We start from the raw sequence: 22,682 nt of genomic DNA, 5'->3' as shown, positions 1-22,682 counted from the left end.
AGCGCTGGAGAGTCTCAATACCATGCGGGCCTATCTGGAGGCCACTGGATGTCAATGCTATGACAGTTTTTACTGTCTGGCAGATATAGTCTATGGAACTCACAGACCCAAGAGTGTACAGAGGACTATAACTGATTACTTCAAGTAAAGCCTAATGTCAATTAACTGAGACTGTATACTGTACGTATAATAATAAACCGTACTGTACATATGTTTATCAGATGTCAAGCTTCTTTGGGTCACAACAGTTACGTGCACGATCTGGTTAACTGCATGCACTTCTTTGGTCCCAGACCCTTGCACTTAAGCGGATTGCACTGTATATGCAGGTGATGGCTGACTTTTCCACTGTGGTACTCTGGTTGCAGACAATTTTGGACAATGTGTCAACTTGAATGAAAGATAGTCGGCTCTCTTTAAATGTTGATAAGACTGAATTATTGTTGGTTATGTCTGATGAGAGTACTGCCTTTCCTTCTGAAGTTTTCATTTCAGGAAAAAATGTTCAGGTTTTGCATCGGATGCATAATTTGGGAGCGTTTCTTAATACCAGCTTGTTTTATATGACAAGTGCAGTGTGTGGTCTGAAGTTCCTAATTTAAGTTATGTTTGGTAAGTAAGTTATTCCCTTTGTTGGTGAGTTCGGACTTTCAGGCTGTTTTGCAATTCAATGATTTTGAGTGGTTTGGACTATTGCAATATTGCATTCCTAGACTTGCGTGTCTCACATGCTCTATCTTTGCTCATAGTACAAAAAGCTGTACGATTGTTATATGGTTAGTCAAAATTTGAACATGTTACATCTTGCTTGATTTCATTGCATTGGCTGCCTGTAGCCTACTGCATTAAATACAAATTGCTATTACTTGTTCATATGTGCTTGTACCATGAATCTTCTTTATATTTACATTCTGGATTACAGCATTATGTTCCACAACTGCCTGTGGACTTCTGTCTTGAAAGTACGAGAAAGTGTATTTTTACTGTTGCTGGTTCTTCAGAGTGGAATAAACTGCCATTGGAGATTCAACAAGAGAGAAAACTGTTTTCAAACACCTATTGAAGTGTCATTTGTTTTGTTTAGCAAACGAACTGCCGTGGCTGGTGTGACAGCAGATGTATTTTTGCATCTTTACAGTTTATTTTTATGTTGTAATTGTTTGTGTTGTTTATACTAATGATTATGTATGTTTGCTTGCTGCTCTGGATAAGGGTGGACTATAAATAATAAATCTAAATTTATTTTTTGTTATTTTCAATTAGTTTTTAACCTGGGTTTTAGAAGATTGGAAGGCAGTATTAGCCCTCTGTAAGTAGGATGAAGTCAGTTCTGAACTTGTTTCTTTGTCTCCACCTGCTGGCAGGAGACATAACTCACACATCTGGACTGGCCTGACTGGATTCAAGGAAATGAAATTAACAGGTAAATTTCACTTTACAGTTTTGCAGCAAGATGGCCCAAACTAAGTTGAAAAGTAAGAATTTTAGTGACTGCAGTTCCATAGATGTCAGCCGCTCTGATGATAGCTCAAGCTGTACCTCAGAATCCAGTGGTTATGATAGGCATGAGGAGCACATTGGCACAACGTAAGCAGACACCTCTCCTTTTTGTTACACTCTTTTTCCTCTGCCTTGCTAGCTTACCTTGAAATATGGTTTAAACTCAAATAGATTGGTGCTTGTTGGCAAATATTTTAGCACATTTATTTGCTAATTAAGCTCATACCACTTTCTTTTCATAGCATAAATTTATTTCTGCCTGTTTAGGAGGAAGTTATCAACATGGACTACCATTAAGAAGTATTATTTTACTGTTAATCTTAGTTATTATTAGGTAGGTCTCATTGTATAAAATGGGACCTGTACTAAAATAGCACAGGTTTGTGGTATGGGAAAGGGGATGGGATTTGATATATCACATTTCTGTGGTCACAAGTAGCATTAGTGGGAATCAAATCCAGTTCTCCTGGTTTTCAGACCACTGCATTAACCATTAGACTACTTCTCTGCCCACATTAATAACTTTCCCCCTTAGTAGAAAGAAAAGCAATAGATTATAATTTGTAAATCTCATTCTTTGTGCTCTCTCTCTCCTTTTTATCTCTGTGCCTTGGCCAAATAATCTGCTAACGGACTCCTTTGCAACTGGCTACCGTTTCTGTATTTTCTTTCCAATTCAGATGGTATCAAACATTAATGCATTTGTTGAAGGGGAATATTGGCACTGGATTACTGGGGCTTCCCCTGGCTATAAAGAATGCGGGTATTGTGGTAAGGTGATTTCACTACTTCTCAAGCATCTGGCTCAAATGTTTTTTTCATTTCAGTGGTGGCCTTTCTGATTTAGCTCTCAGTGAGACAACAATTGCCAGGTATAATTGTAAGCACAGTTATATGAACAAGAATTTAGGGTTATTTCTTCAAGCCTTTATTTAAGCAATTTGTGCATAGCTTCTGCTAAACAACCAAAAAAGTGTACCATCATTACATTGTTGTACAGTATATCCCCAACTGGCCATCCATCCCACCCAACAAAATTATCCTTAACTCCCACCCAGTCCTCCAGTCACCCACCATGCTATCAGTCCACATTTATCCATAATCCTATTCATCCTACCCTCAAGTTTCAAGTTTATTCCAGTCGGAAATACCATGTAGGCGGCTTAAAATATAATCAATATAAAGGAAGTAATAGTATGTTCACACAGACAGTGGGGTAGGAAGGGAGGAATTTCATATATTTAAGATAAAGAGAGGGAGGAAGAAACATTGAGTATGCTCTAATTCTTTTCGAAATATAACCGGGCCCTCTACTAAGGGAAATAACTAACTAAAGGCATCCTTGAATAGGTATGTCTTAAGGTCATATTTAAAAGTTGATAAGGAGGTCTGATTCTGCAAGGAAACAGGTAGAAGGTTCCATACATATGGTCCTTGTACTGAGAAAATGGAGACACGAATGTGTTCATGTTGAAACTGTATGTAAGTTGGAACGATGAACAAATTTTGTTCAAGAGAGCGGAGTGAGCGTACGGGAGTACAAGGCAGTACACTATGAGACCCTTTAACCAGGTGGCAGTAAAAGTGGCCCGCAGTAGTGTTGGCGCATGGAATTGCCACACAAGGAGGCCACTTTTTACTGCAATGGGAAAAACGCATTTTTTGAGTCGTTAATGGCTGTGTGCTAATATCAAAATTAGCATGTGACCATTTACTGCCTGAGCCCTTACCACCACCTATTTAGAAGGCAGTATGGGCTCATGCACTAACCCAGTGGTAATCAGGCAGCGCATGGCAATATACCTACACTGCCCGATTACCACCAGGAATGACTACTCCCTGCCTCTGTGCTAGAAAATAAAAATGATTTTCTAGCATGGAAACGGCGCACGGCAAACTCAGAACTACCCGATTACCTGGTGGAAGTGCTGTTTTGCCACTTGATAGCCCTACCATCGCTTGGTAAAAAAGCCCCGTTCTCTCTTGCACCTTCTCCACCCCACAATATCATCCATTAATGCACTTTATAACTCCCTCTTTCTTGCCCCATCAAGTTTCTTTAAACGCCTATTTAAATAACTGTATTGTGACTAGTTTTCCAAACTGAAGATACTTTGTCCAATCCAGTAAAAGATTCCAACATACTGGTATGATCACTAATAACATGCTCCCCCTAGTCCTTTCAGTGAGGATTTGTATTATCTTTGTTATATACCATACTCTGGGGGTCATATCTATCCATCATCTTGTCTAGTTATGTCATGACTTCTCGTAATATCAATAAATATAACCAGCCATGCTATGTTCATTCTAGGGCTCATTTTCAAAACCGAAAAATGTCCAAAAAGTGTCATAAAGCACCATTTGGATGTCTTTCTTCTCAAAACGTCCAAATCAGTATTTTCGAAACCTATTTTGTCTCTATGCAATTCATATGCAATGTGTCCAAATCACAAGAGGGCATGTCAGGGGCATTTTGAAGGTGGGATTATGGTGTGCCTAACACTTAGACATTTTACAGCCATAATGGAACAAAACAAAAACGCCAAGGACTAAAACTAAGATGTTTTGGTCTACACCTGTTTTCAGAATGAATAAGGCACAAAAAGGTGCCCTAAATAGCCAGATGACCACTGGAGGAAATCATGGGTGACCCCCAGTGGTCAATGACCTCCTCCCACTCCCCAAAAATGTGAATAAAAATATGACTTACCAGCCTCTATGACAGCCTCGGATGTTAAAGTCAGGTCTATTTAGAGCAACATGCAGGTCCCTGGAGTAGCATAGTGGTCGATGCAGTGCACTATGGAGTGGGGGACTCATGTTCCTATCTCCCTCTATCTGTCACACTTGTGGTGGAAACTGTGACCCCTCCCACAGTGACCAAAATCCCACTGTACCCACATATAGGTGCCCCTTTCACCCATAAGGGCTATTGTAGTGGGGGACAGTGTGTTTTGGGTGGGTTTTGGAGGGCTCAAGGGACAAGATAAGGGAGCAAAGGTGAGATGTGCTCCTGGAAGCATTTTCATCTAGGGTGCCCCATTGCTTTCCTGGGATGTCTGGGGCAGGGGCATATCTGCGTGGGGCCACGGGGGCCTGGGCCCCCACAGATTTCGCCCTGGACCCCCTTCCCGTCGTCAACCCTCCCCTGCCGTCACCGTGGGCTACCTTTGCTGGCGGGGGACCCCAACCCCCGCCAGCCGAGGTCCGCTTCCTCCTGCCGCTGCCTTTAAAAATATTCCTTCAGCTGGCAGGGGACCCCAACCCCCACCAGCTGAGCCGAGGTCTTTTTTTTTTTTCGATTGTAGATAGTTTATTGGTGAACACTCGATACAGTACCATGTTACGGCTGGTAGCCTGCATCAGGAGTCTTTATATTTATAACATGTTTATTGATGACATATCACCTATACAGATTATCATATCATAAATCAACTTCATAGTTTCACAACAACATAACCATATCATATCCCCATATCATATCAGCAGTCATCACTTTTGTTTTTCATTAATACTACGGACCATATAAACTAGAAATAACCTAACACTTTAAACTGAAACTGTAACAGGACCCTCGGCTAAGTAAATCAGGAGACAAGAGGCAACTGGTTCCAAAGGCAAGACAGCTTTATTGCTAGCAATGTACAGTACTGAGTTCCATCTCAGGATACTGTGTGTCAGAAATCACCTGACACTCACATTTATACCTCCCTTCTGGGCCTGCGCATTAGGCCCCTCATACGTCACAGTTGGCATACGCAGTAAACATTTGTAGTTCTTGTAGTTCTTACAATACATACGTCATAATACTGAAATGATACTAGCAAGGGAAACAAAACTTATCTCCCTGTTTAGCACACACACATATAATCACACAATGCTTCTTTCACAGAGTTGATAAGGCTCACTGGAGCATAAGGCTCAGAGATGCAGGCTATCTTCTATTCATGTGGCGTCTACGTGCAGGCAGGCTGATTCAGTGTGCAAGCCTTGGCAACTAAATGTTACAAGCTGTTATCTACTGCTCCTGCATCCTGTCTCAACCAGTTGTTTAGCTTGCAAGCAGGAGTTGACAGTTTGTAGTTAAGGCACAGTATTAAGGCACAGTGCAAGAAAATGTAAATGTCCAGTAAACATTCAAGTATGGAATGTGGCCCAAAGAAGGCAAAGTCCATAGGTAATATGCACAAAGCTTGAGGCCGTCCTGCCAGTCCAGTGGTTGCTGCAGGCCATATCTAGTGTCCACACCTACAATTCCCCACTTTTGATACTTGAACATCCATTCCGGTGGAGAGTATCACCTTCAAGGGTGCTGAAAAAGAAAGAGAGACAAGAAGAATTAGTTCAAGGAGGCAATGAGGGGCCCTATGCCCTTGCGCAGCCGTTGGTTGCTTCGCCGGTGTCGAGACGAAGGGTCCCTATTGGAGCCCCCCCCCCCCCCCTTTGTAGCCAGACTTGTGCTGTCACAAGGGGTCAGCCCACCGGTCGCCTCAGAGGAAGAAACTTTAAGAAACTTCAACTTCATCAACATCAGATTGCGGTATGGGGGAGTACATCTGGAGGGCCATAATCTGGGCAGCTGCCCGCCGGTCGGCAATGGTTTCCATTGTGGAACGGAGGCACCTGAAAACAAAGGGAAGAGATAAGGGTATTAGTAAACAGGACAACAAGAACAGGCCCCCCATGATAAGGATGCCCTTGAGGCCTCCGGAAGTGGGCAGCCAGTCGGTTAGGGAAGAAGTCCAGTCCCAGGCACTGTTCCAGGTTTGAACGGGGACATGGGCCAACTTCACCATCCGGTCGGTGATATCCTTAATGACGTGACTCTGGTCGTCGATCTGCAGGCAGCAGTTACTGAGGTTGAACTTCCCACACACCCCCCCTTCCTGGGCCAACAGGTAATCAAGGGCAAGGCGGTTTTGGTAAACTGCGGTGATTAGCTTAGTGTTCTGCCGTGCCAAAACGTTGAGTGCAAAGGCTGAGTTGTTCATGAGTATTTCGAGCACAGCCTGCAGGCGAATGATACGATTCAGCATATAGATAGGGGTACGGTATCCATACGTGCCATCTTCAGCCCAGGTGGCCGGGCCATAGTAATGGATTATGCATTCCGGCGGCCATTCATTGTCCTTCCAATCTCCTATCCGGACCTTGGTGTCGCAGGTAGACCACCTCTGTCTATTTCCGGGCCCTTGTTCCATGTAGAGGGGAATACCTAGCGTTTCGCCCACCTGAAGGGGTAAGAGGAAGAAACTGGGTCGGACTGTGCCCAGCAGGCAGGTACCGAACCAGTGGGTGGGAAGCTGTTCGTAGGCCCTGCGGCCGCATATATAATAGTAGCCTTCCGGAGCTATCCATTTGAGGGAGGCGTTACCCCCGTGCGTCCACGTCGCGTTCAGGGTAGGTTCAGACCATATGGGTGTCGGTATGGGCAGGTCGTCGGTTTGCCACCAGGTGGTGCGACTGCCATTATACTAGATAACTCCCGTGCAGGCCGAGTCACCAACGGGGACAGAGTATCGTTTCGAGGGGGCCCGGCTGGCACACAGAGTGCCTATAATGTTGGTTCTCAATGCCCACTCATAGGGGCGAGGTCGTCGTGGAAAGGTGATGTTAGTGGTGTTCAGGGCATCCCATATGTGCTGGTGGATTTCCTTTGCTTCCCAGGGCCATTGCTCATCCATGTCAGTGCCACCACAGACAAAACAGTTAGTAACTCCGAGGGAGAGGGCTATGTTCTCGGCCAAATTAAGGAACATGTTCCGGGCTTCAGGTGAAACGGGAAATTTAGTAGCTACCTCCTCTGCACGGGCAATCTCATCGAATACCTCCTGGAATCCAACTATGGTAGTCTGATAGTGCGTGGGAAGCTTAGCATCGAGGCTCTGGCATATGGTGACATAGGTAAGCGGATCCATCCCGGTCCTGTCAATGCCGAGGCCCCAGGTTTCTTTCCAGGGGACTCCGTGTCCTCAGAGAGGCCAGTCCAGGAGGACAGTGTTGCCGGAACCTCGGCGGAATTCGCCCAGGCCGGTACATCCAGGATATCCTCCTCCCGTGTAGGCGCATACCCGATTCCATCCCGAGGCCCGGGTGTCTGCCGCACATGGTAGCCAAGCCCAAGGGGAACCATACCTCCAATCTAAAGTTAGGGGGCAAACATACTTGTGGTTGTCTGCATAGGCCTTTCGCCAGCTTTGGCTGCCGCACTTATGAGACCAGGGGTGCTTGTCCATAGCAGCGCAAACGTCAAAGGTGAGGGTGGCTACAGTTTGAATACCGGCTACAAGGACACGGGTAGAGTTTACGTAATACAGGATGCCATCTCCCTCGATTCCTGTAGATGACGTGATGGTCCGCCCTGGAGGCCCTCGAACCGGGTACTGAGGAAGACCAACACTAAGGGTAACATTATAATATCGGGGGGCTGAGGGAGAATGGCAGATAGTGCGGTTCTTATTCTCAAGGCATCTGTGGAACTGCTGGGGGCCATCCGGTGTGGTAATGACACAAGGAGTAAGGGGAGTACAGTCCTTCTCTGGGGGCTGAGACTGGTGAATGAGGGTGGTGACAAGGTTGTACCCTTCAGCCGTTCGGTGACGCACCAGGCGCAGGCACTCGGTACAGTTCAAACTAAGAGCAATCATCTCCACCGGGACTGGGCAGAGGTGGAGAACGAAGAGCAGGACGAACATCATGGTCGGGGGAAAGAGGTATCCGAGTTGTTGCAGCAGGAAGAGGACGAGGCTCAGGATGACAGCTCCAATAAACAGTGAACCTAAAACACAGAACGTCCAGGGGCTAAGTTTATGACTAGGCATGGACTTGGTTCACCTCCTCTTTAGGGTTAGTCGCAGTGGAGCGTCTGGGTGGCTGTGGGCTCTCCAAACTCCGGGTGGGCTGTCGGTTCACGCAGCTGGCTTCAGCCTGGTCCAGTGTATCCAAGCGGGACTTCCTGCAATTTTAACAGCGGTCAGGGTGGTTAGGAGGACAAGGGAGGGCCCCTTCCATTTGGGCTTTAAGCAGTCAGACTCGTCCCATTCTTTCACCCATACTTCATCTCCCACCCGAAACTGGTGTGTAGGGCTAGTAAGGACTAAGGGACCTACACTCTCAGTGTACTGTTGGATGTCCTGCACTACCTCACGTAAAGCTTTCAGCTGTTTGACTAAGGAACTCTCACCCTGTATCTGCAAGGAGTCAGGAAAGGAAGGCAGAGGTGGTGGCCTGATGTACATCATCTTGTAAGGGGTGAGACCAGTAGCTTTGGGCGTGCACCTAAGGTGCAGCAATGCAAGTGGGAGCAGGTCGGGCCGTTTGGCCTTGGCTTCTTGGCACAGTTTAGCTAGCTGGTTCTTCAGGGATCGGTTGGCTCTCTCCACTGCCCCACTGCTCTGGGGTCTCCAGGCACAGTGTAGCTTCCAATTGAGGCCCAATCTGGTACTGAGTTGCTGGGTCACTTCACTGGCAAATGCAGGCCCGTTATCAGAATTGATCTGTTTAGGAAGGCCGTATCTAGGCAAGATGTGGTGAATAAGTAAGGAAGTAACTTCTTTAGCCATCTCCGTCCTGGTAGGTACGGCTTCAATCCATCCAGTGTACGTACACACTGCCACGAGGATAGCTTTATAGCCCCGGGCTGGGGGCATGTGCGTGAAGTCAATTTGGCAGACTTGAAATGGGCTGGTGCCGTGGAGGATGTGACCAGGAGCAGGACCTGGTCCTGTCCGTGGGTTGTTCCGGGCACAAGTTGTGCACCTATTGGAAGCGTTCTTGGTCCAGAGGGCTAGTTTGTTGATGTAGTAGGTCTTTTCCAGCAGGCGTCCCAAGGCGTCTCTGCCCAGGTGGGTGCGGTTATGGGCTTCCCTGACCACTGTCCATGCCAGGGCTTCGGGTATCCATATTCGGCCATCCTGTAGTAGCCACCACCCATTACGCGATTCCAGGCCCTCTTGTCGGGCCCAATCGGTTTCTTGTGGGGCATAGATGGGGACCTCTGTGGGGAGATGGACGAAAAGCACAGAATCAGAGGAATGAGGGAGTCGACCCGCCTTCTTGGCTGCATCATCTGCCCGCTGATTTCCCCGGGCAATGGGGTCCGTTCGGCCTGTGTGAGCCCTGCAGTGTATCACAGCTACCTTCTTTGGTTTCCATACAGCCTCGAGTAGTTGGCAGATCTCAGTGGCGTTTGCGAGTCCTTTTCCCTCGGCTGTTAAGAATCCTCTTTCTTTGTACAAGGCCCCATGTACCTGGAGGGTGAGGAAGGCGTATTTGGAGTCGGTGTAAATGTTCACAATTTTTCCTTCTGCCCACAGGAGGGCCCTGGTGAGGGCGACCAATTCGGCTTTCTGGGCTGATGTTCCGGGTGGCAGGGCCACTGCTTCGATCACATGATCCTCGGATACGACGGCATAGCCAGCTCTCCGAGTTCCTTCGATCACTTGGCTACTTCCGTCTGTGAACAAGGTGATTCCCCCCTGCTAGGGTTGGTCTTTAAGGTTGGGTCTGCTAGAATGTACAGTGGCCATTACCTCTTCACAGTCATGGAGTGGTGGTTCCGGGGCCGGGAGAAGGGTAGCAGGATTCAGGTTGGTGGTGTCCTGGATTTGCACCTCCGGATTCTCGCATAGGAGGGCTTGGTACTTGACTAGTCGGGAGTTAGTCATCCATCGGGGCCCATGGCTCTCGAGCAGGCCACGGATGGAATGGGGCGTTGTCACGAGGAGCGTCTGGCCAAAGGTGAGTTTGTTGGCTTCGTGTATTAACAAACATGCAGCCGCAATGCTTTGGAGACACCCCGGCCAACCTCGTGCCATGTTGTCCATGCCCTTGGAAAGGTATGCTACGGGTCATTGCCAGGTGCCAACTGTTTGGGTGAGGACCCCAAGTGCCAAACCCTTCTTCTCGTCGAAAAACAAGTGGAATGGTTTAGTCACATCTGGCAATCCGAGCGCTGGCGGGGCCACGAGGGCCTCCTTTAGGTCCGTGAGTGCCTTCAGTTCGTGTTTCTCCCACTGGAGGGTTTGGGCCTCGAGGTCAGGTCCCTTCAGCTTGGTGTATAAGTCTTGGGTCAAAACAGCGAAATTAATGATCCAGATCCGGCAGTATCCGGCTGCTCCTAGTAGCGCACGCAGTTCTTTCTTATTTGCAGGAATGGGTTGGTTGCGGATGGCTTGGGTACAGGGTGTACCGAGCCTTCGGGTTCCTTCTCGGAGGCGAAATCACATATCTTTCGGCTGGCTCGGTACCCTTGGGCTTCCAGGGTTTTCAAGAGGTAAAGGGTAGCTTCTGCACAATCCGTGTACGTTTCCCGGGCCACCAACAGGTCGTCTACATACTGGACGACAGGCCCGTACTCGCACTGGTATGACTTCAGGTCTTGGGCAAGTTGCTCTCCGAAGATAGTGGGTGAGTTCTTGAACCCCTGGGGGAGTCGGGTCCAAGTGAATTGCTGCTTACTCCCAGTTTGTAAGTCTTCCCACGTGAAGGCAAACAACTGTTGACTATCAGCAGCAAGAGGGATGGAGAAGAAGGCGTCCTTCAGATCAATGACACTGTACCACTTGGTTTGGGCTGGCACTTGGGCTAGAATGGAATACGGGTTGGGCACAAGGGCCACTATGTCGGCCACCTGGTTGTTGACCTTCCTCAGGTCCTGGACAGGTCTGTACTCTGATGTCCCTGGCTTCTTAACGGGCAACAATGGGGTGTTCCAGGCAGATCTGGCTGGTTTGAGGACCCCTTGTTGAAGGAGTTTCTGTAGGTGCGTTTGCATACTGTGTCGGGCCGCATAAGGGATGTGGTACTGTCCTTGATTAACGATCTGAGCATTTGGTTTGAGTTCAATCCAGAGGGGAATGGCGTTGACCGCCAGTCCTCCGGGGTTTGATTCTGCCCACACGCTGGGCACTCCAGCCATGAGGGTTCTCCTCTGCCGTGCGAAAGCGGTATCCTGGCAATAGCGGCAGTCGGCGGGGCCTGCGATCAGGGGGGCGTGTAGTCTCCATTCTTCTCGGACAGGGCAGATGAGTGTTACTGGTCGGTCTTTGAACTGGGCTTCTACTTCTCCCGTAGCCTTAAATTTTAGAGTGGCTTGGAGCTTACACAGTAGGTCCCGGCCAATCAGGGGGACTGGACACTCAGGGATATGTATAAACTGGTGGGACACCATCGTTCCTCCAATTTGGACATGGCGTTCCTTGAGGAGCGGGGCTGTGAGGGACTTTCCTGAGGCTCCCACAATCGGTATGGTTTCCTTCGTGGGAGGGGCTATGGCAGTGGTGATGACAGATCGTTGGGCCCCTGTATCTAATAGGGCCCTCATTAGTTGTGTCCCCACCCAGATTTCCACCAGAGGGTCAGTGGGGACTCTGCCCTCCTGGTCACTTCATGCGGGGTAGCCCTGGGCCGCATCGAGGGCCATCTGCCACTCCTGTTGTTCGATGTGTCCCCGGCCTCGGCCTCGTTGCCCTTGCCTGGGGCCCCTTGGACGGTCATCGTCCACCACCTCTCGGTTCTGGTCTCGTGGCTCCTCCGGGCAGTCCGCCCACCAATGCCCTTCTTGTCGGCAGTTAGCGCACTGGTTCCGTCCTATAGGGGACCTCGCCCCCCTACCCCTTCGGCCCCTTCCCCTGCCGCGTGGCCTCGATCCCAGGCACTCCTCCAGCACAGCAGCCAGTACATCCGCATTTTCACGCATCCGTCTACTTGCCTCTCTTCGGGCCTCGGATTTTTCTTCCTGGTCGCGGTATCCGAACATGCGATCAGCTATAGCCTTCAGTTGGCTTATGCTCATCCCCTCAAATCCTTTGGTCTTCTGGAGTTTTTTCCTAATGTCTGGCGCCGACTGGCTAACGGAACTCATAACCACTGTGGGGACATTTTTTGGATCCTCAGGATTTATAGGGCTGTGTCTTCTGTACGCTTCCAGAAGGCGTTCTAGGAAATCCCCTGGGCTCTCATGTTTCTGCTGGACAACGTTGTGGATTTTTCCCATATTAGTGATTTTCTGTTTTCCCTTTTTCAAGGCCGTTAGATAGGCCTGCTGATATTGGCGGTTGCGGTTCTGGCCGTCCTCAGTCCGGTAATCCCAGTCGGGGCGTGCGGTGGGCACCTCCCTTCTTAAGCGGTCTTCTATCTGCGCTTCGTCTGGGTGGGCTCTTCTGACTGCTTCTTCCATATTCTGTTGTAGCAGGCGACGTTCTTCAGTGGTCAGGACGTGGGCACTCAACTGTCTGAGGTCACCCCAGTCGGGTTGTAACTGTATATTATGCCCTTCACAAGTTCTACAAGTTGCTCAGGCTTTTGTTCGTAGGAAGGTCCATGCGCCTTCCAGTTATACAGGTCAGCACTAGAGAAAGGAACGTGGGTGTAGACTGTGGATTCGATGGGCTGGCCTTCCGGGGTCAGAGTGTACGTTGTTGATTGTCGGATCGGAAACAGGTTGGCGACATCTGCTCGTCGGCTTGGAGGAAGGGTACTTATTGGGCTTGACTGGGGAAATCGAGTTACCGGTTTAGTAACCCTCTGACTTTTCCTGAGAGTTCCGTGGGCTGCGAGTTCGGTTTTGGGAGTTTCTTCAGCGTCCGACTCTGGGGCGGAGGCCCCGGCGGTACTCTGGCCCTCGGCCAAGTTCGCGAGGTTGGGGTATATGGGACTGTAGGGGGGGTGGCGCTGGGTCCTTCTCATAGGCCTCTGCCGTACTGAGTATAGGAGCCTTCTGACCCTTTCCAGGATTTTGGGAGCCCTGGGCCTTATCTCGGATATCCTTCGGGGGTCTTGGGAGGGTACTAGTGGTACTGGGCGTGGCTTCAATGGTAGGGGTGTTTCCTACGGCCTTCGCGACTGCAAGTGTAACCGGGGATTTAAAGGTCTTGGGCGTGGCTTGGGCTTTCAACTTGGTCTTGTGACCCTTCCTCTGGCTTATTACCATAAGGGCGGCTTTTTCCACCTTATGCTGGGCCCAGGCCGGAGGGTTCCGGACCACGTTAAGCCACCCTTCCACATATGGGATATCCTCGGGACAGCCTGGGTTTCCCTCGACTATAACAACATTCATGACTGCAGCCACTTTCTCATATTCGAATGAACCTTCCGGAGGCCAGTCGACAAATCTCCCTAAACCGGGCCACATGAATTGACATCGTTGTATCATCCCGGCTCTACTGCATTGTTCCTGGTCGAACACTTCGCTAAAGTGTTCAGTCATTAAATCTAACGGAGTAGATCCACCCCCGCCCATCCTAACCTGAGTGCCAAAGGATAGCAGACAAACAGAGGGGGAAAAGGATGGTGGAGGAGTAAGAGGTCTTGTTCCACCGGACACAAAAGGGTCAACAGTCGGCCTGACCGGAGTGCGGTCGCCCGATCCAGAACTGCAGGCCCACTCACTCAACTTTCACACGCCACAAGAAAACCTCCCGTTCGGTTTCTTCCTGGAGCCTAGTGGGTTTCGGGACCTAGTCCATACTTGCCACTGGCCAAGAGGGAGATCAAGCCTCTCTTCGACCCTTTACCGGGTCGGTCAACTACCCAGAGTATACTCACCTGTCCGTCGTCTTCGGACGTGGCCTGCCGGCGCGCTCTTCTCCGGAGTTCAGGAAAGGTGTCTTGCCGGAACCACACAACCCCACCGCCAGCCAGTCGGCGTCTATCAGCCCTCCTTTGGGGGTGGACGCTGAACTCAGCGGTGGCCACTCACCACCCACTCGGGGGGGGGGGGGCGATCACCCGACCTGACCGCGGTGGGGGAGGGGAAAGAATATAATCCGTTTCCCTCTATATACTCCTGGCTGGCTCGCCAGATGTAACAGGACCCTCGACTAAGTAAATCAGGAGACAAGAGGCAACTGGTTCCAAAGGCAAGACAGCTTTATTGCTAGCAATGTACAGTACTGAGTTCCGTCTCAGGATACTGTGTGTCAGAAATCACCTGACACTCACATTTATACCTCCCTTCTGGGCCTGCGCATTAGGCCCCTCATACGTCACAGTTGGCATACGCAGTAAACATTTGTAGTTCTTGTAGTTCTTACAATACATACGTCATAATACTGAAATGATACTAGCAAGGGAAACAAAACTTATCTCCCTGTTTAGCACGCACACATATAATCACACAATGCTTCTTTCACAGAGTTGATAAGGCTCACTGGAGCATAAGGCTCAGAGATGCAGGCTATCTTCTATTCATGTGGCGTCTACGTGCAGGCAGGCTGATTCAATGTGCAAGCCTTGGCAACTAAATGTTACAAGCTGTTATCTACTGCTCCTGCATCCTGTCTCAACCAGTTGTTTAGCTTGCAAGCAGGAGTTGACAGTTTGTAGTTAAGGCACAGTATTAAGGCACAGTGCAAGAAAATGTAAATGTCCAGTAAACATTCAAGTATGGAATGTGGCCCAAAGAAGGCAAAGTCCATAGGTAATATGCACAAAGCTTGAGGCCGTCCTGCCAGTCCAGTGGTTGCTGCAGGCCATATCTAGTGTCCACACCTACAAAACTACCCCCAGCCCCAAGATAAAAGAAAAAAATGAAGAAATCCTACCCAGAACCCTTCTCCTCTAAACCCCTCTACCCCCCCTAAGAATAATACCCCCTTCCCCCTCCCTTATTTCCCATTCCAGGCAGCCTCCAACATTCCAATAATTAAATTGGAAAGAAATATCTTTCATATCGGTCCCGTAGCTAGTTTCATAGGATCTACACTCAGCTTGTTGATAATTGAGCTGCAAGCTCTAGGGGCTAAAGTATTAATATAAGGCTCCCAGACTAGATAAAAACTGCGCTGCTTTTTAGGTTTGTAACAAGAGTCTCGCAACTCCATCAAGAGCAACGCATGCCACCTGTTGCGCCATTGCCAGTACGATGATGCCTCCAAGTTTGTCCAATTCACCAAGATGCATTTCTTCCCCACTACACATGCCTTGTAGAGTAAGAGATTTCGATGGACAGCACCGGCCCTCTTCAGCAAATCTGCACCCAAAAGCGCTGACTCCGGTGTCAAGGTCATATTCTGTGAGAAGGAAGAGGCTGTCCTACCCTGGTTAGGCCCCTAGAGGGCGCTGTTCCCCCTAAAATGTCCAGGGAGAAGGGCTGGGTGAGTCACTAAAGGGATTCAGTAAGGGGCTTATAGCAGGAGGTCACTAGGACCGAGGAGAGTCCTGGGGATAGAAACAGGTGCAGCAGGTTATGGGCTGGGTCCACCAGAGGGTGAGGGAAAGGGTGGGAGAGCTAGCAGCTGCAGAAGAGAGCTGGTAACTGAAGCAGAGGGATCCCCATGAGAAGTACTGGCTGTGCCCTTTGGACTGGGGGTAGAACTGTGTGTTCCCAAGAAGGAAGCTGGCTGGGGTAAGAAGGCCCTAGAGTATCAAGAATAAGAACTATGTGTTCAAGGAGGTACTGTGTGTCCCAGATGAAAAGACTGTGTGTCTAGAACAGTGAAGAGGTACTGTGTGTCCCAGAGGAAAAGACTGTGTGTCTAGAACAGTGAAGAGGGACTGTGTGTCCAAGATGAAAAGACTGTGTGTCTAGAGCTGTGTGCTACAAGGAGGGACTGTGTGTCCAGGGACTGAGTAAAAGACTGGGTGTCTAGAACAGTGAAGAGGTACTGTGTGTCCCAGAGGAAAAGACTGTGTGTCTAGAACAGTGAAGAGGGACTGTGTGTCCAAGATGAAGAGACTGTGTGTCTAGAGCTGTGTGCTACAAGGAGGGACTGTGTGTCCAGGGACTGAGTTAGTACTGAGCCCAAATGCCTGTGTGAGAGGGCTCAGGGGGAAGAAATCTATGGATATTGAACTGTGCAAGAAGAAATGTTTAAAATGGAAGATTGCACTGAGTAGGAAGAAATGAAATGGTTAAGCTGGAAGAACTGTTTAAGCTTGTGAAAGTGTTTTAAGCTAAAAGAAGTGTGCCCCAAAGGCTGGAATAAAGATGTGTATGAAAATAGCCTGATTGGTGAGACCTGACTATGTTTGCCTTTTGAGAAGCAGGTCACCCTGAGCAGAAAAGGGTAGTAGATTAATTTGCATAAAATCTGCATATTGAGAACCAGCTCACCCTGAGTGAAAGAGGGATCTGGGATCCTGAGGTGGGAGCTTCATCATCATCATCACAGTAGCCTCATCATCTTCACAATTCATACCCATAAGTCTCCCCAGGAACATCGCTATGTGTGACCAGTAGTCCTGGATCTCTACACAAGCCCACATTACATTAAAATATGTATGGTGAGGGTCACCGCATCTATTACAAAGGGACACTTCAGCTCTGCCCATTTTATGCAATCGTGACAGCGAGGTATACGCTCTATATATACTCCTGCCTTGGCACTCCCTCAATTCTGCTCTGTCAATCCTGTGAGCTACCTATCTCAAACTACTCAGCAAATAACTTGCCGTAATCCATTTCTGTATATCTATCATCCATCTCTGGGCCAACTTTTCTAAGCTCTGCGGAGTCCTAGTGTGGAGAAGCCTTCTATGTAACACCGAAATAGAGATTGGGTCTGTCGTTGGCGTATCATACAAATCTCTGATTTTGGAGGCCACATCAACTTCCAGTAAATGTGGGGGCAGGATGTCAATGTAGTGGGAGATCTGTTTAAAAGCATATTTGTCAGCCCACTCCAGAGAGTCCAGGTTCAGTGACTTCAGGGACCTTAGACGCCCCCTAGGATCCACAAAATCATCCACCAAATGAAATCCCTTGTCATTCCAGTTTCGGATATGTTTGTTCTCCATTCCCGGAGTGAAGGTCCCATTGCCTCTCATAGGTAGGAGTCCACTAATATGAGCATCAAAAGACCATAGCTTTGCTAATTCTCCCCATATCACTCTTAGCGGCCACACCAAATTACTCTTACGAAGGTGAACTGGCAAACCCGAAACTTCAGCTTGTAAGATATAATTTAAATGTAGGGGCCGCATCCACTCCATTTCCCTCCGCAATGGTGCCGAGGTCTTTTAAGTTCTTCTTCATCCTCCGTGCTGTTCAAAGCTGCTGAATCCAGTTTCGGAGTCTGACGTCGCTGCACATTGTACGTGCAGGACGTCAGACTCATTTTTCTATGATTCTGACGTCCTGCACGTACAACGTGCTGTGACGTCAGACTCCGAAACTGGATTCAGCAACTTTGAACAGCAAGGAGGACGAAGAAGAACTTAAAAGACCTCAGCTCGGCTGGCGGGGGTTGGGGTCCCCCGCCAGCTGAAGGAATATTTTTAAAGGCAGCAGCAGGAGGAAGCGGACCTCGGCTGGCGGGGGTTGGGGTCCGCCGCCAGCAAAGGTAGGTGACGGCGGCAGGGAGGGTTGGCAATGGCGGCGGCGGGGCGGCTATAATGTGCCCCCTCACTCTGGCTATGGCCCCCCCTACCGCCGAAGTTCAGATATGCCTCTGGTCTGGGGAACCAGTTTACTAAAAATGTTGGCTCCTCATACATCCCAATTGCATGAATATCTATGTTTTGCACTTATTCAGTATTTTGTTTTTGAAAATTGACCAAAAAACAAAACGTCCAAAGCACAAAACCTTGTTTGAAACAGTATTTAAAAAAAAACATAGACGTTTTTCTTTTTTGAAAATAAACTTCTTTCTTATTCGGATTTGTACAAGGACCATATGTATGGAACCTTCTACCTGTTTCCTTGCAGAATCAGACCTCCTTATCAACTTTTAAATATGACCTTAAGACATACCTATTCAAGGATGCCTTTAGTTAGTTATTTCCCTTAGTAGAGGGCCCGGTTATATTTCGAAAAGAATTAGAGCATACTCAATGTTTCTTCCTCCCTCTCTTTATCTTAAATATATGAAATTCCTCCCTTCCTACCCCACTGTCTGTGTGAACATACTATTACTTCCTTTATATTGATTATATTTTAAGCCGCCTACATGGTATTTCCGACTGGAATAAACTTGAAACTTGAGGACATGTTGTGCAAAACGTCCAAAGTCGGAATTAGACATCATATCAAAAATGTCTCTCTCTGTCTTGCAATATCCTTTTTAGTGTGTGTTAGGAGAGAAATTTTCACACTTAAGGCACTGGATGACATTTATATTATTTCCTTAATATTCAGCATGACATTAAGATTTAGGGCTTAATTCACTCAAAATTAGTTTAGCCTCTTGAGGACTAACAGAATCAAAAAGTTAAAGAGCAATTATCTTTATATTGCTTTAAACCACAATGGGTGGCCCTTTCATATATAAATTGCAGATTAGATTAGATTGTGGACCATAAAAGCTAAAGGCCATCAGATATTCATCACCATAAGAAAATATTTGCCACAGTCTGAAAAGTAATATCCAGAGCACGCCAGGGGCTGCTCAGTGCCCTCAGCTCTGCCCACAGACATGCTTACACTCATTCACCAAAGGCAATCTATCTTTTATTTGCTTCCAGAAGTCTTTAAACCCAATGTATTTACTCCAATTTGAGGCTGGCATCAGTCCAGGCTGCAGCACTGCTGTCACTTGATGATTTTATTTTCTATGGTAATAATGCTGATGCTCTAAAATGTTTCATCTACTTGATGAAATGTGGGAAAGTAAACAAGGACAAACCGCCTTTCTTTTCTGTATTAGATTACGTTCCTAGAAGAATTTTTATATTGTTCCTTGCTTTAAATACTACTTTCTCATGCAGAAGCTGCTTTTCAAGAGTTGTTCAGAGTGACATTACCATGATTATTCTCTTTAAAAAAAATTGGGTAGATACTCAACCACGGCTGTGAGCAGATTTTTAGCTGTCACTGGTGTTATTCCCGGACACCAGAATTGAATATATGGGTTTATGCGGACCACTGTCTATTATGTGGTTAAGTGCCATATTCAGCAATACCACATAAAGATACCGTGTTTCCCCGAAAATAGGACATCCTCCGAAAGTAAGACCTAGTAGAGGTCTTGCTTAAATTTGAAAATATAAGGCCTCCCCCGAAAATAAGACCTAGCAGGGGAGGCCTTATTTTTCGGGGAAACATCGGGGTCACCCCCCCACCCGAGATCGCCGGCTCCCCCCCGGATCAGCGGCTCCCCCCGCCCTCAGTCGCTCCCGAAACTAACCTCTTAACCGCTTCCTTTCACCTTCACACTCGCCGCAAGCAGCAGGGCTGGCCACTCCTTCCTTCCGTGTCCCGCCCTCGTCTGACGTTACGTTACGTCAGGCGAGGGCGGGACACGGAAGGAAGGAGTGGCCTGCCCTGCTGCTTGCGGTGAGTGCGAAGATGAATGGTGAAAGGAAGCATTTAAGAGGTTAGTTACTTCCGGGAGCGACTGAGGGCAGGGGGAGCCGCCGATCGAGGGGGGGAGCCGCCGATCTCGGGGGGGGGGTGACCCCGATGTTTCCCCGATGTTTCCCCGAAAAATAAGGCCTCCCCTGAAAATAAGACCTAGCAGGTCTTGGGGAGCAAAATTTAATATAAGACAGTGTCTTATTTTCGGGGAAACACGGTAGGACTGACTTACACGGTCCGATTCAACCACTAAAGTTAGGGAGTTAACCACAAATTCTAAGCATATTCTATTCTGAAGTGTGCCGAATTTCTAACGCACGCTGGCAAGATGGGGCGTGGTTATGGGTGTGGAAATGGGCATTTCGCGGGCATTCTGAAATTTACATGCATAGTTATAGAATATGGCCCAGTGCATGTAAATCTACATGCTGGGATTTATGTGACGTTTTTTTTTTTTTTTGATTTATAGAAGTGTTTATTGAATAATGGTGTTACAGAACACTTAAGCAAGAATATTATGCAAGTCAACTCAACACACATTCAAACAAATAACAAATTTTTCACTTTTTACACAAAAAATAAGGTCCTGTAGCCATTATAATTAAATTATATTGACACTTCAAAAGATTTTTTAATTTTCTTATTAAATATCTATCCCCCTAACCCAAGTGAAACCTCCCTCTTACCCCCTATCCCTCCCTCCCTCATCCCTCTTCTCTCTTTCACTCTTATACCCTCCATCAAGCACATAATTTCAAAAAGGATTTCCAAACTTTTTCCCATTTGGGCAAGGAATGGCGCTTGACAGCTGTCAACCTCTCCATATCACAAATATATCTTACTTTCGTAATCCAAGACACCAGTGAGGGAACCCGCTCCACCTTCCACTGTTGCGCCAAATTCATTCGAGCAGCATGCAAGGAGCCCCTCACAAGTGCCCACTGACTAGCCGTAAGACCATCAGGCCTCCGACCCAGAATGAAAATCGAAGGATGCCACTGTACAGCTCTTCCCGTCCAGGCCTGAAGTCGGGACCGCACGCTCTTCCAGTAAGCCTGCGCCTTTGGACAGGTCCACCAGATGTGTCCCATAGTTCCCAAGCCTCCGCACTTTCTCCAACAATCTTTCGAGACATGTGCATACATATGGTGTAATCTCTGTGGAGTGAGATACCATCTATAAAATACTTTAATAGCATTTTCCTTCACAGCTACTGCCCGGGAGGATCTCAAAATCGTCCTCTCCAACCTGAGCCAGTCCTGCTCCGGCATATTAAAACTAAGTTCCTGTTCCCACCTCTGTCTGTGCAGTGTATATGGCTTAATTCGTGTCCCGAAGAATTCATAGAGGTAAGTAATCATACCCCGCGTGGTCCGTGTCTGTACACATATCTCTTCCAGGGGGTGTGTTTCTCTTTTCATACATTCTACATAATTAGGTCCCTGCAAAAAGTGTTGTATTTGTAGGTATGCGTATCTGTCTTCTAGTCTAAGTCCGTAATCTTCTACCAATCTGTCAAATGGTATTATGTCTGTTCCTACATGCAGTTGCCCACACAATTCCAACCCCAATGTTGCCCATCGCCGAAATGTAACACTCCCCAATCCCGGCTCGAACGTCGGGTTGTCTACTATGGGTGTCAACCCAGACACTAAGGGCTGGCGCTCCCCAAACATACAATCCCAGTAATGGAATGTGGCTTGACCCGTTGGTGGAAATTTATCCACCTGCCCTCTATGTTTACCAGGTAGCCACATTAAATGCCCTAATGCCCGGGACCCAACCAATGTTTGTTCTATGCTCACCCATATTTTGTGGTCTTCCTTACGGAACCATTCCACCGCTGCCCTCGACTGCGCTGCGCAATAATATCCAAATAGGTTGGGAACTCCCAGACCCCCCTCCCTCTTACTTTTATATAAAAAGGCTCTAGGTAAACGTGGTCTTTTATTATTCCAGATAAATCGGACCAAACTGTCCTGTAGCCCAGACAAAAAGTGTCTCGGCAATCTGAGAGGGAGTACCCGAAACAAATATAGCAACCGAGGTAAAATATTCATTTTAAGTGCTGCTATCCACCCCATCCAGGACAATCCCATTGGCATCCATCTCTCCAAATCTCGCTTTATTTCTTTCTGGAGGCCTGGGTAGTTGACTTCAAACACAGCGGATAAGTTATGCGGAATTTGCACCCCCAGATATCTTATTGCCCGCTCCTCCCATTTGAAAGCAAAGGATGTTTTCAGCGTGTCTAATAGACCCTCCGGAACCCCCACCGCTAGGCCAACTGATTTGCTAGCATTGAGTTTGTATCCAGACACTCGAGTGTACCTCTCTATCTCTCTCATGACATTTGGGAAGGATATCAACAGTTTAGTCAGTGATAAAAGTACATCATCCGCAAATAATGCAATTTTGTGTTCCTGGCCTCCCACCTTTATCCCCGCTATGTCTACATTTTCCCGTATAGCCTCCGCCAGTGGCTCCATCGCCAGTGCAAACAAGAGGGGGACAACGGGCACCCCTGACGTGTACCCCGCCCCAGCTTAAATGCCGCTGAGTGCCCTCCATTAACCCTCACACACGCCCTCGGGGATGTATAGAGCGCTTGGATCCAAGTTCTATAAAACTGTCCAATCCCCACTCTCCGGAGGACCTTATCCAGGTAGCCCCAATGGACCCGGTCGAAAGCTTTTTCTGCGTCTAAACCTAACAGCACCATCGGGCAAGCTTTCTTTTGTGCCTGGAATACTAAGTCCAACGTTCTTCGTACATTGTCCCCAGCCTGCCTATTAGCCACAAACCCGACTTGGTCTGGATGGATCAGGCCCGGGAGCACCCCGCCCAATCGGTTCGCTAGCACCTTTGCCAATATTTTAACGTCTGTATTGAGTATTGATATTGGTCTATACGCAGCACAGTCCGTTTTATCTTTGTCCGGTTT

General features: G+C 48.0%; 1 protein-coding gene across 1 annotated transcript in view; it reads left to right on the top strand.

Moving 5' to 3' along the window:
• Positions 1-1,453: 1,453 nt before the first annotated feature.
• The window catches only part of LOC115476820 (proton-coupled amino acid transporter 1-like), a 147,265-nt gene continuing 126,036 nt past the window's right edge, over positions 1,454-22,682 (top strand). The window contains exons 1-2 of the mRNA XM_030213395.1: positions 1,454-1,587; positions 2,181-2,271. Of these exons, the coding sequence (XP_030069255.1) occupies positions 1,454-1,587; positions 2,181-2,271 (225 nt within the window). The remainder of the gene's footprint in view (positions 1,588-2,180; positions 2,272-22,682) is intronic.

This window comes from Microcaecilia unicolor, chromosome 8 (assembly GCF_901765095.1).
Source record: "Microcaecilia unicolor chromosome 8, aMicUni1.1, whole genome shotgun sequence".
Lineage (NCBI taxonomy): Eukaryota > Metazoa > Chordata > Amphibia > Gymnophiona > Siphonopidae > Microcaecilia > Microcaecilia unicolor.
The sequence above is the reverse complement of the archived record's forward strand: the minus strand, read 5'-3'. Positions and strand labels throughout refer to the sequence as shown.